Genomic DNA, 18,967 nt, shown 5'->3' with positions numbered 1-18,967 from the left:
TAGTATTTTTTATAGGTGAATATTATCTAATCTCATGTTAAGATGACATGTTGCCAATTATTGCTAGAATCTAGGTTTCTTGAGTTTTGCTCTCTTGGACCTCAGTAAGTTCAGAGTTATGTCTTTCGTTTAGCCTGTGTATGCTTTTTCTAGGTGTCTAATACATAATCATATAAATATTTCTGTTAAGAGAAATGAAGAATGCAAGTAAATAAAAATATACAAATACTTCCACTAGGGCTGGCCCAGTAGTTCAGGTGGTTGGAGGGCCATGCTCCTAATGCTGAGGTCCCTGGTTCCATTCCCACATGGGCCAGTGAGCTGCGCCCTCTACAGATAAAATTGTGAACAATGGCTCTCCCTGGTGCTGGGCTGCCATGAGCAGCCGTAAGCAGCCAGAGTCCGCCGGAGAGAGCTGCCCTGTGCTGCTATGACCTGCCAACTAAACTGAGAAATGACTACTTGAACCGAAGTGGGAGGGGTTGGGGCTGGAGTGGGGCTGGGGTGGGGCTGGGGGTGGGGCTGGGAGGCGGAAGAAGGGGAAGAAAAAAAATACTTCCACAGAAAAACAAAAAAATTTCCTTATACTTTATTTTCATCTTAACTTTACCAGTGGTATTTGTTATGGAGTTATAATAGCATACATATGTTGAACTAATGAAAAATTTTGAATTTTCTCCCTCTGATCATGAAGGGCACATTTGAAACTTCACTAAACTGTGCTTTCTGGCTTAACACTACTGACTCTGATATTTTATTTACTTTCTAGTTGAGAGCGCATTGACAAGGCCAACTTCTCATCTCTATTGTACTATAAGCTGTTTATTGGCAAGATCTATATGTGTTTTTGATTTATATGCCTTATAGCACTTTAGAACAAGGCCATATGGGTTGGAGAAACAAAAAATATTTATTGGATGAATAAGAGAATGGGAAAGTCATAACATGGGAGTTTTCCAGGCACATAGTTTACATATGGTAGATGCTCACCCCTTTTTGGTTCTTTTTAGAGAAAGAAATTTGAAAAGTAGCACTTGCCAGTGCATGAAAGTAACTGGACACTAATACCAAAGAGAGGCTGTGTGAAGGAATGTTCTTCTATTCTGGTTACTGTGCTAGAATATTAACATCTTTTGCACAGTTTATACAATTCCTCACTTGAAACACTAACGGATTGATTGGAGGCAATCGTCACATATTCTTGGTTTATATAGTATATTGTCTCTGGGTAGAAATAGCTGGATAATATTTTTTTTTCTAGCTTTATATGTTATTGAATATAATTAAATAATTTACCTAATTACAAGCTGTGGAAGAGTGTCAACATGGGAGATGTAATGAAAGTAAATGGTTTTACGTCTACTTTGAATGCCTCCTGTCTGAGTACATATTGTTAAAGGCAGAAGCTAATCTTTGTTTGAAGTTGTGCCCATTTAAATAGAGCTCTGATCAAATATAACCAGTAATGTTATAAACATTAAAAATTCTTATGCCAAAGAAAATAAGAAACTAAGCAAAATTAGGCCCTAATCTAAGGAATTCTCGTTTCTAAGAAATAATAAAACTTTTTAGCTATATAGAAGTTTAGGACATTTAGGGGCCTTGTTTGAATTTCAAGCAAAGCAAAGTCCCTTATCCTCCCCCAGGTTGTGCAATCTTTTACAAATAGGACTTCCAAATAAAACAAGGCATTTTAAATCTTTCGAATATAATATTGTTTTAATTTCTTCCTTTTGAACTATGATCATTTGTTTTTGAATTGTTTGCTAGAAAGATTCTGAAAGTAACTGTTTTAGAAAAACACTTTTATACATAGAAATGTTTATATTAACTAAAGAATAATGCCAGAGTAATACATTAGCTCCCATTTCTTGTCTTCATTCAGAATGGTGCTGTCCAGTGGAATTATAGTGAATTATATATGTAGAAAAACTAAAAAGAAACAAGTGAAGTTAATTTTAGTATATTTTATTTAATATAACATATCAGTTATCATTTCAACCTGTAATCAATATAAAAATGCTAATTAGATATTTTCTAATTTATTTTCATGCTAATTCTTCCAAATATACACTAAGTCTTGTATATATTTTATACTTTCAGCATATCTCAATTAAAACAGGTACACATCAAGTGCTTGATAGTCTTACTAGACTATTTTATTGGACAGTGCAGATCCAGAAGATAAATGACCTTTGAAAGAATCATTTTATTTATCTTACTTTTTTCATGTTTACTATTAATAAATGTTAAATATTTTTATGTTGAAAATATTTATTGTGAAAACTCAGATAGTTCAAAAGCCTGTAAAAAGTAAAAATACTGACTCTTCACTATTAACATTTTAGAGTCTATCATACCAGATCCCCTGGATGAGTAGTTAAACATAATTTTTAAAAACACAATGAGATTATGTTACATATAGGTTATGTTATAATGTATATAAAGTCAATTCAAGACATTAATATTTTAAAATTTATTTTCATATGAGTACATACAGATTTACCGTATTTTTTATTTTTTATGAGCACATATAGATTTATCAGTCTTTTATTATATGGATGCTACTTAATTAATTTAATGATTCACCATCAATGATCATTTAAATTGTTTTCAATTTTCTAATAGAAACTGTCATTACATGTGTGTATAAATATTCTCATATAAAATTTGTAGATGTTGACTTTCATGATTTCTCTTGTCAGATTATCCTTCAAAAGTTTTGTGCCTTTTACATCCCTACTAAAAAACCAAACCAAAACAAACAAAATATATATATATGTATATATATGAGAGTTCCTCTTTTTCCATGAATTTTTACCAGTGCTTTGAATGAGAAAAACAAAAAAATATAAATAAATATAATAGGAAAATATATCTAGTTTATTTTGCTGACCATCTATTTCGCTCTCTTTGTGAAATACCTGAGTATTATGCTATTCCCCCCTAACAAACTCCTCCCCAATTTTTGTTTGTCTTTTTCTGACTAATTTTAGGAATTATTTACATATTTTGGATATTATCTCTTTGTCGTATATGTAACAGTGTTTTTCTGATTCGTTATTTGTCTTCCTCCTATTACCTGCTCTGTAGAGGCTTTCAAATTTGTCTTGTATGATTTTTGTAGCTCATGCGCATATATTACAGAATTGTATACCTGAAACCTGTATAACTTTACTAATCATTGTCACCCCATTAAACTTTAATTTAAAAAAAAAAAATGCCTTCCTCACCTATAAAATACGATCTTTTTAAAGCTTTTCTAATACTTTTATGGTTTTATTTTTATTATTTAAGCCTTTGATTAATCTGGAATTTATTTTGAGGAGGGGCTAAAATATGAATTCAGCTTTTCCCCCTCAATGGCTAATTGGCTATCTCAATACCTCTTTAATATACCATTGCTTTGCTGATTTGAAATTCCTCGGAAGGAGTATTATAAATGCAAGTAAAGACTTGCTAGAGTTATGTGGGAATTTATTAGTGGACTTAGTCAAATGGAAAAGAATCTGGATTCACTTATATGCCTTTCACTTTCAGAGACAAGTTGAATTTAAAATTGTATTGCTTATATTGGAAAGCAGGCATAGCTTATAGATAATGTGCAATTAATTCCCATTTAACCAGGAATCCAAACTCCCGGAAGTGTTAAGTAACTGAATTTTTGTGTGCATTCTGTACTGTTAATTAATTAATTCATTCATTCAACATGAGGCACTGTTTTAGGCATTGGGAATATAGCAGTTAACTAGACAGATAAGGTCCTTGCTGTCATGGGCTCTATTAAAGGAGATATATAAACAATACATAAATGATTGAGATAATTTAGGATTATTCTTAGAAGATTGTTTAAGAGTTGTAAATGGAGTAACAGAGTTACGTTATGGTGAGGGGAGGTAAAGTGAAGGCTTTCTGAGACTTGAAAGACGGGAAGAGGGCAGTCATGTTCATGTCCACAAAGCTAAGACCATAGCAATCCCAAGGTAGAGATTCTGCAGGATGGGGGAAAGCATGATGTGTTTTGTGCGTCTGTCCTACTTGTAAATTGCTCATGGAAATTTTTAGATAGATTCTTTAGTCTCAAGTCCACTTGTTGGCTCTAGTGACATTCTATGTTCTTATACTAATAGCACTTATACTAAATTGTAATTATTTACTTGCCTGATTCTCCCTTTAGACCATGAGTTCTGTGAAGTCAAGGACTTCAAGACTTTTATTGCTATATTCTTAGTATCTAGCACATTACACACTTAGTAAATATTACAGTGAGGAATTATAAACCTAATTAAGGGTCAGTCTGTTACGTGCTTTGGATCCTCTTCTTTCCCACCTTCTCAGGATATTTTTTTCATTAAAGTTTGTTGGGGTAACAATTGTTAGTAAAGTTACATCGATTTCAAGTGTACAATTCTGTACTACATTATCTATATCTCACATTGTGTGTTCATCAACCAGAGTCAGTTCTCTTTCTATCACCATACAATAGACCCCGTTTACCCTCTTCTAGAGCCCCTCTCCCCCCTTACTCTACAGTAACCCCTAAACTATTGTCTATGTCTATGAGTTTTTGTTCCTTCATTTGTCTTGGTTTTTTGTTGTTTTCAGTTTTACGTACCACATATCAGTGAAATGATGGTTCTCTGCTTTTTCTGTCTGACTTATTTCGCTTAGCATGATAATCTCAAGATCCATCCATGTTGTCACAAATGGTACTATTTTATCTTTTCTTACCACCGAATAGTATTCCATTGTGTATATATTACCACAGCTTCTTTATCCATTCATCTATGCAAGGATATTTTGGTTGTTTCCATGTCTTGGCCACTGTAAGTAAAGCTGCAATGAACATTGGAGCACACATACCTTATGGATAAATGTTTTCAGATTTTTTGGGTAGATACCCAGGAGAGGGATTGCTGGGTCATACGGTGATTCTATTCTTAATTTTTTGAGGAACCTCCACACTGCCTTCCATAGCAGCTGCACCAATCTGCATTCCCACCAACAGTGTATGAGGGTTCCTTTTTCTCCACAGCCTCTCCAACACTTGTTACTATTTGTCTTGTTGATGATAGCCATTCTGGCTGGGGTGAGGTGATATCTCATTGTGGTTTTTATTTGCATTTCTTTGATGATTAGAGATGTTGAGCATTTTTTCATATGTCTATTTGCCATTTGTATGTCCTCTTTGGAGAAATGTCTCTTCAAGTCCTCTGCCTATTTTTCAATTGTGTTGTTTGTTTTTTTGTTGTTGAGTTGTATGAGTTCCTTGTATATTTTGGATATTAGCCCCTTATCGGAGGTGCTGTTTGCAAAAATCTTCTCCCATTCAATTGGCTTCCTCTTTATTTTGTCTGGTTCTTTTGCTGTGCAGAACCTTTTAAGCTTGATATAGTCCCATTCATTTATTTTAGCTTTTACTCCCCTTGTCTTTGGAGTCAAATTCATAACATGCTCTTTGAACCCAAGGTCCATAAGTTTAGAACTTATGTTTTCTTCTATGCAGTTTATTGGTTCAGGTCTTATGCTTAAATCTTTGATCCATTTTTAATTAATTTTGGTACATGGTGACAAATAGCAGTCCAGTTTCATTCTTTTGCACATGGCTTTCCAATTCTCCCAACACCATTTACTGAAGAGTCTGTCTTTTCTGCATTGTACGTTTTTGCTTCTTTCTCAAAAATTATCTGTCCATATTTATGTGGGTTTATTTCGGGGTTCTCAATTCTATTCCATTGGTCCATGTATCTGTTTTTCTGCCAACACCATGCTATTTTGATTCTTGTTGCCCTTTAGAACAAGCTAAAGTTAGGGAGTGTGATAACTCCAGCATTGTTCTTTTTTCTTAGGATTGCTTTGGCTATTCGGGGTCCTTTGTGGTTCTATACAAATCTGATGATTTTTTGTTCTATTTCTTTAAAAAATGCCATTGGGATTTTGATAGGGATTGCATTAAGTCTGTATATTGCTTTGGGTAATACGGCCATTTAAATTATGTTGATTTTTCCAATCCATGAGCATGGAATATCTCTCCATTTCTTTGTGTCTTCTTTAATTTCTTCAATTTCTTTGTGTCATTCTTTCTTCAAAAATGTCTTATAGTTTTCAGCGTGTAGGTCTTTCACATCCTTGGTTAAGTTTATTCCTAGGTATTTTATTTTTATTGCAATTGCAAAAGGAATTTTTTTTTATTTCTTTTTCTGAGATTTCATTGTTAGTATATAGGAATGCAATGGACTTTTGTACGTTGATTTTGTAGCCAGCAACTTTACTGTATTCGTTTATTTTTTCTAATAGCGTTTTGCTGGAGTCTTTCGGGTTTTCTGTATATAGCATCATGTCATCTGCAAAGAATGACAATTTAACTTCTTCATTCCCAATTTGGATGGCTTTTGTTTCTTTCTCCTGCCTGATTGCTCTGGCGAGGACTTCCAACAGTATGTTGAAAAGTAGAGGTGATAGGGGACAGCCCTGTCGTGTTCCTGAACATACAGCAAAGGGATTCAGTTTTTCACTGTTAATTAATTGTGATATTAGCTGAGGGCTTGTCATCTATGGCCTTATTATGTTAATGTGTTTTCCTTCTATACCTATTTTATTAAGTGTTTTAATCATAAATGGATGTTGTATCTTGTCAAATGCTTTTTCTGCATCAATTGATATACTCATATTATTTTTGTCCTTTATTTTGTTTATGTGATGTATCACATTGCTGGATTTGCGAATGTTGAACCATCCTCCTGCCCCTGGGATAAACCCCAATTGGTCGTGATGAATAATCTTTTTAACTCATTGTTGCATTTGATTTGCTAGTATTTTGTCTAGGAGTTTTGCATCTGTATTCATCAGAGATATTGGTCTGTAGTTTTCTTTTTTTGTGATATCCTTACCAGGTTTTGGTATCAGGGTAATGTTGGCGTCATAAAATGAGTTAGGGAGTGTTGTCTCTTCTTCAATTTTTTGGAAACGTTTGAGTAGGACATGTATTAGGTCCTCTTTGAAGGTTTGGTAGAATTCACTAGTGAAGCCATCTGGTCCCGGACTTTTGCTTTCGGGCAGGTTTCGTATGACTGATTCAATTTCCTTACTGGTGTTCTGTATATTTAGATTTTCCAGTTCTTTGTGATTCAGCCTAGAAAGGCTATATGTTTCTAAGAACTTGTCCATTTTTTCTAGGTTATTGAATTTGGTGGCATATAGTCCTTTATAGTATTCTTGGATGATCCTTTGTATTTCTGTGGCATCCGTGATAACTTTCCCTTTTTCATTTCTGATTTCATTAGTGTCTTTTCTCTTTTTATCTTAGGGAGTCTAGCCGAGGGATTGTCAATATTATTAATCTTTTCAAAGAACCAGCTCTTGTTGCATTAATTTTTTCTATTGTCTTTTTGTTCTATATTTCATTTAGCTCTGCTCTGATTTTTATTATTTCCTTTCTTCTGCTGACCTTTGGTATCATTTGTTCTTCTTGTTCTTGTTCTTTAAGGTGTAACGGGAAATTATTTTCGGGAAATTATTTATCTGGGATTTTTCTTTTTCTTGAGATAGGCCTGTAATGGTGTAAATTTCCCTCTTAAAATTCCTTTCACTGCATCCCACAAATTTTGAGAGGATGTATTTTAGTTCTCATTTGTTTCTATGTATCTTTTGATCTCTCCTCTTATTTCTTCGTTGACCCGGTTGTTCCTTAAAAGTATGTTGTTTAATCTCCACATATTTGTGGTTTTTCCTGCTTTCTTTTAGCAGTTGATATACAGTTTCAAAGCTTTGTGATCATAGAATATGCTTGATATGATTTCAATCTTCTTAAATTTGCTGAGGGTAATTTTATGTCCCAATATATGTATGGTCTATCCTTGAGAATGTTCCGTGTACACTAGGAAAAAATGTATAGTCTGATGTTCTAGGATGAAGTGCTCTATGAATGTCAATTATGTCCATTTCATCTAATGTGTCATTTAGAGCTGCTATTTCTTTATTTTCTATTTGGATGATCTTTCCATAGCTGTCAATGATGTATTTAGGTCCCCTACTATACTTGTGTTTTGGTCAGTTTCTCCCTTCAGTTCTGTTAGTAGTTGCTTGGTATATTTCGGTGCTTCCTGATTGGAGGCATAAATATTGATGACTGTTATGTCTTCTTGTTGTATAGTCCCCATTATCATTATGAAATGTCCATCTTTGTCTCTTGTTACCTTTTTCACCCTGAAGTCTGTTTCATCTGATATCAGTATGGCTACACCTGATTTTCTCTGGGTACCATTTGCTTGGGGTGTCAATTTCCACCCTTTCACTTTGAGTCTGTGCTTGTCCTTGTAGCTGAGATGTGTCTTTTAGCGGCCCCACATGGTTGGGTTTAGTTTTTTTGATCCAATCAGCTACTCTGTGCCTTTTTATTGGTGAATTCAGTCCATTTACATTTAGGGGGATTCAATTGATATGTGAGGATTTACTATCATGCTGTCTTTAGTGTTCTGGTAAGACTGTGTCTCTGTTGTTTCTTTGCCTTTTTGTTGTTGTCTATTATTTCTGTGTGGTGGTATTCTATGATTTTTCCTTCTCTTCTTTTATTATGTTATATATTTCAGTTCTGGATTTTTTTTTGAGTGGTTACCATTAAGTTTATGTAAAAGAAAGTCTCATATTTAGAGTATTCCATTTTCTTCAGCATGCTTACTTTCTCCATTCCAATTTTCCATTTCAGGCATTTACTCTCCCCCCTTTTATGTTTTTGTTGTCACAAATTATCCCTATTTATACTGGTTGAATAGCCTCCTTCAGTATTGTAGTGCAGGTCATGTGTTAGAAAATTCCCTCAGCTTCTGTCTGTCTGGAAAGGTGTTTATTCCTTCTTCATATCTAAAGGATATCTTTGCTGGATATATTATTCTTGGCTCATAATTTCTCTCTTTCAGTAGTTTGAATATTTGATTCTACTCTGTCCTGGCTTGTAGAGTCTCTGCTGAAAAATCTTATGATAATCTAATGGGCTTTCCTTTGTAGGTTACCGTCTTCTTTTCCCTGACTTCCTTAAGGATTGTTTCTTTGCCATTTACTTTTGATAGTGTTAATACAACATGCCTTGGAGAATGCCTGTTGGGGTTGAGGTAATTAGGTGTTCTATTTGTTTCTTGGATTTGAGGATCCAGTTCTTTACACAAGTTTGGGAAGTTCTTATCAACTATTTGTTTGAATATATTCTCTGTGTTCCCTTCTCTCTTTCTTCTCCTTCTGATATGCCCATTATTCTTATATTGCTCTTTCTGATGGAGTCAGTTCTTGTAGAATTCTTTCATTTCTTTTAAGTCTCAAGTCTCTTTCTTCTTCCATCCATGTCATTTCCAGATTTCTGTCTTAGTTGTCACTGATTCTTTCCTCCGTCTGGTCAACTCTACTACCTAAGCTGGCTATTTCTTCATTTCTTTTATTGAGTTCTTCAGCTCCAGAAATTATATTTGGTTCTTTTTTAAAATTTCAATCTCTTTGTTAAAATGTTCATTTTGTTCTTTGATTGTGTTTCTGAGTTCACTAAATTGCCTGTCTGTGTTTTCTTGCATCTCGCTGAGTTTTTTAAGAACTGCAATCTTGAATTCTCTGTCATTTAAGTCCCGTATTTCCATGTCTTTAAGTTCATTTTCTGGAGACTTTTCATTTTCTTCCCGAGCTGTCTTCTTACCTTGGTTGTTCATGGCAATTAGTGATTTATTATTTGTCTTCTTAGACCTCAACAGGTGTGGGTTCTACAACAGGTTGATAGAAAGAGGTATTTCTTTTGTTTTCCAATAGGTGTTGGTAGAATGTTTTATTTTCTTTCCAACTGCAGCCTTTTAGTCTCTCTCACACTGTAGTGTTATATTTTCTCAGCACTATTCTGGCTTCTTACACAATGGAGGGATTCCCTGGAAGGAGGGCTTCTCCTTTGTGAACAGTTCATCCGAGTTACAGGGCACCATGTCCCTGTGGGGATGCGGAGAACTTCTGAAGTTCCAAAGCTCTTCCTGCATCAGATTCAGAGCCCGTGTATTTCAGAAGCTCTGTTTACGCCTGCAGAGATCCGCCCAGATAGGTGGGAACAGGGGTAGGGTTGGTTGTGAGAGGTGGCCCAGAGCAATGGCGGTGACCACCACCACAGCCAGTCTTCCTTCCATAGCTCTCTCCCCTTTGCCAGAACTAGTTGGGCTGTGAATCTGTGTCTGCGGACCACAGTTCTCAGAACTGCAAATATTCTGTTCTTTTGATCTGACACTGCTACTGTTCCGCTTCTAGCACCGGGCAGGTGGGGGCGGAGCGAGCTCTGGGAGGGTAGGGAGGGGCGGATAGTCTCATTGCCTAAGGCTTCCATTCTCTGCTCTGCAGTGAGGGCTTAAACCACCGTTTTCAGCCTTCTTCCCTCAGTCTTGGCTCCAAGGTCTCTGCCGTGAGCGTTGGGTTCCGCTGTGTTATATGCTGTCCCCTCAGCCTTGTGGGCCATAAGAGGAGCCTTAGCAGTCCGAGTTCTTCCCTCTCCCGCAGCTGCGGTAGTTCCAGGATGCAGCAGGCTCTGAGCACTGAGCTATGTCTGCGTCCAGTGCCCATGAGACTCCATCTCCGCACTTCACCCTTCCCTCCTCCCCTGTTCACACAATTTGCCCATCTTTAGATGATTTCAGTAGTGGGCCTCTTCGTCTTGCTTGTCTGCTGTGCAGAGAGTTCTTTGTGGAGTTATAGTTGTTCAATTTGTTGTAAATTCCATGGAAGATTTCAAGAGGCTCACCTCATGCTGCCATTTTTATGATGTCTTTTTCAGGATTTTTGCATTCTTGTTCTGTATATACAAACTGTGTGTCAGATGGATTCTTTTCATTAGGATTTAATCAAACTCAAACTTTTCCTATCTTAAAAAACTCCCAAATCCCCATAAACTGTCTCCAACTATTGCATTATCTTTCTACCCTTTACAGCTATGCTTTTCAGAATTTCACTTGTTTATTTCATTTTCTTATCTCCTACGTGCTCTTGAACCTACTTTATCTGTTTTCAGCCTGAAATTTATCAGTGACTTTCATGTTGCTAAATCCAAAAGTTTTCAGTTCTTACCTCATTTGGCCCCTGAATAGCACTTGACTGTTAACTATTTAATTCTTATATTTTCTTTCCTTGGCTTCCATGTTACTACACACTCATGTTTTTTCCTTCTACTTCTCTGTAAGTGCCTTCTCAGTCTTCATTGCAGGCTCATCCTCCTCTGGCTGACCACAGAATCTTGCAGTTCCTTAAGACTTCATTCTTGGATTAATACACATGAGTAACTAAGTGACATTCTAATTCTCTCATAGTTGATGTCCTTGAGAATGATTCTCAGCATGGGAAAAATGACATATAGATGTAAGATTGAAAAGTTTAATAAAAAGCTTATAGTCTTGAATTTGAATTTGAAATAACAATATGAACTCAGGATGTATTTCATTTTATTAGCATTTCCCCCTAATTTTTTCTACTTAAATAACCTGGAAACTAACTAACCCACAATGAGAGACCTGACTGTGGCTTGGAAAAACATTTCCCATTCGAAAAACCACAGTTCCTTGGAGAAATGGCTAATTCCAGGTCTGGGGAGAAACTGTGCAAGAAGAGCCTGGAATATCTTGTCATAACAGATAGCAAGAAGCGATGAAAGACTATTATGACTGACTCAAAAGGATTGGGAAGCCAGTTTGAATTGGCTTTTTCATTTGCCAAAGATGGAACAATTCGAACATCAATAAAGGCGAACAATGATAATAACTGCAATGTATTGAAATCCATTCATAGTTTGTTCCATGAATTTATAAGTGATGTTAGAAAAGAGACTTAGTTGATCCCTTTTAGAGGATTGTTATGCATCACGATTATTTTGAAAACTGGCAAGTAATGGAAAAGAATCAAGCATTTATTCCTGCCTCTCATATGATGGCTCATTGGCTAAGCAAATAGTAGACAAGGAAGAGTGCTCTTCATAGAGATATTCCAGCTACTAAGTAAAGAAAGAATGATAGAATGTTACCTTTTGGCAACCCTGACTGAGTTAATGGATTTAAGCATTGATCACGATTGTCTACTAATTGTGCAAAGAGAGAAACAACAGCCGAACATTTTCCTCCTGATAGGACACAATACAATTTTTGAAGTGATCTTGCCAAAAAAATTTGAACCTAAGTACGACCACGGCTCTAGATACAACTCTCACTTTATAGAAAACACAGAGGAACATGTTAAATGTCACTATATGGATGTAATCAATACAATCTAGCCTCTGGAAAAATCTACACAAAAATAATCCAGTTTCTTAAAAAAATATATTGCAAAAGTAGAAGATGAAAAGACTTCCCCACGGTCTGCTAGGTACCTATCTCTTCCTCCCATACACTCGTATAGCTTTTGCATACCTCTCATAACACTACGTTGTTTTGAAATGATCTGTTTATAGGCATTTCCGTCCCAGTAGATCTTATGTTGTTCCTCAAGACCAGAGGATGGCTTCTTAATCTTCATTTATTTCCCTGGTTTGCAACACAGTGACATTTGGTTCACAGTCAATAAGTATCTCCTGTACAGATTTTATTTGATGACTTCGATGGTCAGTCTGTCATTCCCATCTTTGATCTTTAGTTCTTTGATTAGGAATCATAACCTTTCCATACTTGACTTTTGCACTTTTGACTATTTTGAGTACAACTGACTTCTCCATTTCTTTAGTGACTGTCAGATTGTATGCTTTTTGTCATACATACCCATCCTCTCACGAGGAAACTACTTTTTTTTTCTAATAATAAAGATCATATATTCTCACTGTAAAAAAAAACCCAAACAAAAAAGAATAAAAAAGAAACTAGAGCCATCGCTATTAACCACTATGAATATTTCAAAAATATCCTTTTAGCCATTCTTTTCCCCCTCACCCAATTTCCATAAGTAGGGTAATGCCACTATACATCCTGCTCTGGAACCTACTTTTTTTCATCCAAAATGCTGGGTATCTCTTTCTACATGAATAAATACTGCTATACATTTTCATTTGGGGGACTACATAGTATTCCTTCCTGTTATTATATCTTAATTAATCTAGTACTGATGAGCATTATATTTCTTTTTAATTATTTGTAATTATTTCCTATTATGAAAAATGTTGTAGTGAATTTCTTTGAACACACCCATTTGTACATGTGTACAGTTTTCTCTTAGACTAGAGGTGGATTTCTTGGGTCAAAGGGTGTGTTCGTTTAAAATGTCTGCATTGCCCTACTGCCTTCCAGAAAATGTAGACCTATTTTCATTGTCCTAGCAGTTGATTAACAAGGTTTTATTATACTCGAAGTTTTGTTTGTCAGCTCTAAGCACTAGTCTTAAGGTAAAGTAACTCTTATTCTTTTTTTTTTTCTTTAGCTCTTTCTTTTGGTAAATTATTTCTCCTCTGTGTTGAATTATTTCTTGAATTCTCTGTGTTGGTAGCAGGGACTATTAAAATATAAAGATGTGTAAGGTGCAAGATCATAAACTGGACATGAAGTCAAATGGAGAGTAATCTGTGATTGTCTCATAGTAACTACCTAATACTGTTATACCTACCATATTATCAGACATGTTTCTGAATCATAATGTGGAATATTATACTTCTTAAATCCTTGATCACATTTATACAAAAGCTGCATTTATAAATGTCATTCTATTTTTATCTGCTTGGAGGAACTAACATAATATTAGTACTGTCTTTTAATTTCTTACTAATGTTTCAGTCCATACTCATTTATTTCCAAAAGATTTATTTCCCAAAAGCCTCTTATAGAGAAATAAACATGTGTTTGGAAGTCTGACTGATCTGTATTCTGATTTCAGCTTTGCCACTTAGTTGGTTGAATGTGATAATCACTTAACTTTTCTGGGCCTCAATTCATCTGCAAAACTAGGGTATATTAGATTGTTATCTGAATGGTTACTCTAAGGGAGTAAATAAAACATTGCAAAAATACTTAACATAGTGGCCAGCAAATATTAATAATTCAGTATTTGTTCATCTGTCTCTTTTGTGGCCTGTAGTGATACATAGTGTTTCTAAGATATGTATTCACTATCATGTATACTATTGCTTTCACAGAAATCTTCTCTACGTATACCCTCAGAGTCTCAATTTTGCAAATCGTCAAGGTTCTGCCAGAAATATAACAGTGAAAGTCCAGTTTATGTATGGGGAGGATTCGAGCAATGCCATGCCGGTAAGAAATGTTCTTTACTTTTCCTATTCTTCAGATATGTCCAAATAGACATTTTTTGTGCTATCTCTTGGTTGGCAGCTCTACACTGGAAATTAATGTGATCTTGTAAACTACATTTCTAACTACATTACTTCCTATACTGATAGTAATAAGTTTACTTGAAGTCTTATTTATTGAGGCTTTGGTATATGCTAGGCACTCCCAGAGATACAAAGATGAATAAGACTTGTAATCTGGAGGATATAAGACAAATACATAAAATTCTAAAATAGTGACTTTCAAAAGAGGGTCAGATCAGAATTAACTAGGGTGCTCTAACAAAGCATAGGTACTTTTTCTCTACTTTTTCTCTCAGGTGATTCTGATTCTCCTCATTTAGAATGAAAGGCCAAGTAAGGGAGGTGAAATGTAGTGGATTATAGTGTAGTTTGAAAATTCTCCCCACATGATTCTAATATGTATGGTTCTTCCATCTTTGTTGAGAAACGCTGGCAATAGTTCTCAACCTTACCTGCATTTTACACTTAACCTGGGCAGCTTTTAAATATACCAGTGCCCAGACTGAATGTCATTCCAATTCAATTGTAATCTCTAGGAGTGGGAACCAGAAAGGTATCGGTAGTTTTAAATCTCAAGGGATTATATTTTGTAGCCAATATTGAGAACCAAAGTATGTGCTAATTATTAGAAGATGATATAGGGAAACAAAGGCATAGGCAGTGGTAGGAGAGAGACTGCCTTAAAGACAGTTAAGATGTTAATAGCAATAGGTCTAGATGGTGGGGGAAGGAAAGCAATTCAAGTTGGAGAATACCCTTCAATAGAGGTGCAGTGCTGAGTTGCCAGTGAGTCAGAGCAATGGAAGATAAGTCGGAAATAGTAGACTGAGGCCAGACGGGAGATTCGTGACATCCCAAATTGTGATTTAGGATTTGTGGGATACTGATAAATGCAAGTTCCATGAGAGTAGATTTTTGGCCCAACTTGAAGTTAGTAACACATGGAATAGGAGCACAGCTGTCACTAGATGTTCAACCTCTGACAGCCCTCATGGCATGAAAATGAGCGAAGAATAGGTACATCGTTAAGTTTTATTTTAACCTTCTTTGTCATTCATTTGAGTTAAGTTCTGATTTTCTACATACTAGGAAAGTTGTATATTTTCTACTGTTGCCTCAGTTTCACCAGCATTTATAGATTTTGACAGCAGCAAGCACAAATTATTCATCTTTGTATTCTTCTATGGCAGCTATTTCAGATCCTTGCAAAAAATAATTGTTGAATAAATATTTGTTGAATAAATGTAGAATTTATTTTTGAGGCTTGAATTAGCATCTCATGCACTTTAGTGGTTCACCATTTCTGCTGAAGGAATGAATGTACTATCATAGTTGATGAAAAGATACTGGATTGTGAAAATAGATGCTTTGTTATCTTATACATGAATTGCAATATGAATTTGAGCTTATGACAGATGTAGTATATGTAAAATAATCTGTTTTATTGGTTGCCTAACAAGCTCTTCTTCCTTGTCTCAGTATATATATATGGCCCCAGCTGCACCCGACCGCGTTGGCAGTCAGACTACTCCCTCCTTTGGTGCTACCATAGCATCTTCTCACTTCTTTGATGGGCCTTATAAAGTCATGGTTATATGGTTATTTCTTCAGCTTGTCCACTAGACTGTGAGCTCCTTGAGGGCAGGGACCATGTCTCATTACCTATATCTTGATGCCTATTGTAGCACTTGGCATATAATTGATGCTCAGTCCATGTTGATGAATAATTAAAAATACATGTCAACTGGTCAAAAAAGGATCACTTTCCACTTACATCATTCATGTTATGAAAATAAATGAGTTACTTTGTGAAAAATGATAGCTTCTCAGAGGGAAAAAGAAATACTACATTCCTCTATTTGTGTATTATTGGTCATGTGAAAAATATAATGCTTTTATGTTTATGTGAGTAGCTGGTCTGAAGTGTATAAACATAGACACATTTTGCTTGTTTATTTTTTTTTACATAAGGCCTATTCAAAAGGGGTCCTAAGATAGTTGTTTGATCATATAATGTTGATATGATAAAATAATAAGTGTCATAATTCTGGCACTGGAACATTTTATAAACACATAATAAAGTATTCTTAGCAAACTGATGAAATTAGAGTAATCTAGGAGAATCATAATTATTACACTTTTACATACTCTTAAGATAAAAGGACCTCTTGAGATGTTGCAAAAAGAGACAAAATACCTGTTAATATGTGATTTTTATTTTTATTTTGGGATAGTGCCAACTTATCCCTTTGTATAAGAAATAAGCTTTGAGTTGTTTTACCAGTTGTGTTAATGGAAGTGTGATGACATGTCCACATACCTATTCTTGCATATGTAGAGATGGCTGGCCAAATGTAAGAGTTTAATCTATGGCTAGAAAACATTGCAAGCCTAACTGTCTAACACAGGAATCATAACTATGACTTTGACATCATTAAGTCATTAATCAGCTACCTTAATTAACCACAGCTTGCCGTTAGAATTCAAGAGGCAAATACACAAGACTGAATTATTTTACCCCTAACCCTTTTTAATGTGGTGGATTTTTTTTTTTTAAACACATAATGTAAGAATATAAAATGAAGCTCTTCCTCCATTGTGGAATAGCTTGCAGGGAGTACTGGAAGCAAAGGATACATAGCTTGACCTAAAATAGGATTTTAAAATATTATTTATAAATAACATCTATTTGACTTTCAGAATGACTACTGTTTCTGGGGAGAACCCACTAATTTGTATAGTAGATATATGCCACCATTCAAGGACCATATTTCTTATATAAATTTCCAAAGTATGTGCCACGTCCAGATTTTAAAATGAATTCTTCAATTTCTTTTTTAAAAAAGGAAAGAAATGTATCTAACTGCCCAATAGATATAAGTATAGTGGATAGAAACTTTTTGAATGTTTGAATGTCAGATGGGTCTATAGTGGAAAAAAATTTAGAATTAAGCAATTGAACTTATTAATGATTGTTAGTAGGCACATTGTTCTTCAATGGGCTGATTTTGCCCATTGTTCTCAAATAGTTATTAAATCAGCAAATTCTTACATAGATATGAAACATCCAGCATTTATTACAACAAAGTTTCAACATGCTGTTATTTGTTACAGGTAATCTTTGGTAAATCTAGCTGTTCAGAATTTTCAAAGGAAGCCTATACAGCCGTAGTATATCATAACAGGTACTGAATTCAAATATTTCTTTCAAAGTTACTCACTTCTCAGTGGCATTGTTAGCACTCACTTTAGTGTGTTTACTGAATGCTTTGCTGCACTGAATGTGCAAATTCAAGACATCAGTTATAATTTTCAACCTGTAGATGCGCATTTTCCATAGACATCTCAAATTATAAGACTTTATACACAAAACATCCTTTCTATCAAATTCTCTGATCCTTTCATTTTTATTATATTGTGATTGGTTACCATTGTGGCTTCTGTTCCTTTGGTTAGCTTTCCCTGTTGTATTCCCCTAACACTTTGTAGTTTTGCTTAACTCTTTACTAAGCTTGAACCCCTTAGTCAGTTAAATTGGTGGTATTCTTAATATCTAGTAATCCTTTGACTTAGTCCCTTTCCATTTTACTTCTTTGGGAAACGATTAACTTTGGATAACCTTTAATTTCTGCTTTTGTTCTTTCTTTTTTAAATGAATACTGTTGGAGAAAAAAATAGCACAAAATTGTACCAATATGATGGGACTACCCTAATTGATTTTATTTTATTTTGTCTGCTTTTGGCCCCACCACTCTTTGGTAATCTTTTTGTCATCACATTTTTACCCTTTCTCTCATTTGGCAGTAGCTAGTTTAAGCCTTTCTCCCCGCTTCCTCTAGCACCTACTTCTTTTCTCATTGCTTTAGTTTTGCTGTCCCAGTTTATTACGTTGATTGAGACCATCCAACTTGAGATCCATCAACTTCTCTACTCTTCACCTCAAATTATCTTTGTACTGATCTGCCTTTCCTTCGGTTTCAAAGGTAGTGATGGCCCTGCTCAATGTGAATCTTCCTCTCTGCTCTCAGTCTTATCCAGCTCCTTCCAGAATATAACTCTGTCAGTTATCCCTTCTCTTGCATCATCGGTTTTCTGTTTCATTGGCTCCATCTGTTATTGTGAAAAAGAAACTTAAGTTTCCTATTCTTAAAAACAAAACAAAAGTATTTCTGCAGTGCTGTTGTGTAACATGGTTTTTCCTTGCTGTCCTTAGAACTTTCTTCTTTCTTACCTTTATTTATGGCCCTCTCTCAATTTCCTTCTCTCTCTTTAAATACCTTTTTTCTTCTGTAGTAATTATTCTAATTTTTCTTTTTCTTTTAAGTATAGACATTCCATACAAAACACTAAGGTTTTGCTCTTAACCCACTTTTTGTATTATATTCTCTTCCTAAATAATTTTATATGTATTTCTCACAATTGCATTCAATGAAAATGCTAACTACTTTTACTTTTATGTGGATTGTTCACAACTCTTATTTTCAGTCATTACCTTATTTCTGAAGTACAGATGTGTATTTTCAGTGGCCCGTTGGGCGTATTCATTTGGGTTCCCTGTTGCCTTCTCAATTTCCATGTGTTTATTCCTGGCCTTCTCCTGGACTCTATTTCTGTCTGACTGTTTATTTTAATTAACGGTAACATTTTTCCAGTTACTCTGACTCAAAATTTAAGACATTC

General features: G+C 35.1%; 1 protein-coding gene across 11 annotated transcripts in view; it reads left to right on the top strand.

Annotated features, from left to right (window-relative positions):
- Window positions 1-18,967, top strand: part of DOCK7 (dedicator of cytokinesis 7) — a 188,340-nt gene that overhangs the window by 83,092 nt on the left and 86,281 nt on the right. For all 11 annotated transcript variants that reach the window (XM_019731324.3, XM_074334828.2, XM_074334825.2 and 8 more), the window contains exons 15-16: window positions 14,111-14,228; window positions 17,402-17,472. In XM_019731324.3, the coding sequence (XP_019586883.3) occupies window positions 14,111-14,228; window positions 17,402-17,472 (189 nt within the window). The remainder of the gene's footprint in view (window positions 1-14,110; window positions 14,229-17,401; window positions 17,473-18,967) is intronic.

The sequence above is a fragment of the Rhinolophus sinicus genome, chromosome 14 (assembly GCF_057876585.1).
Source record: "Rhinolophus sinicus isolate RSI-liver-muscle chromosome 14, RSI-T2T, whole genome shotgun sequence".
Classification (NCBI taxonomy): Eukaryota; Metazoa; Chordata; class Mammalia; order Chiroptera; family Rhinolophidae; genus Rhinolophus; species Rhinolophus sinicus.
The sequence above is the reverse complement of the archived record's forward strand: the minus strand, read 5'-3'. Positions and strand labels throughout refer to the sequence as shown.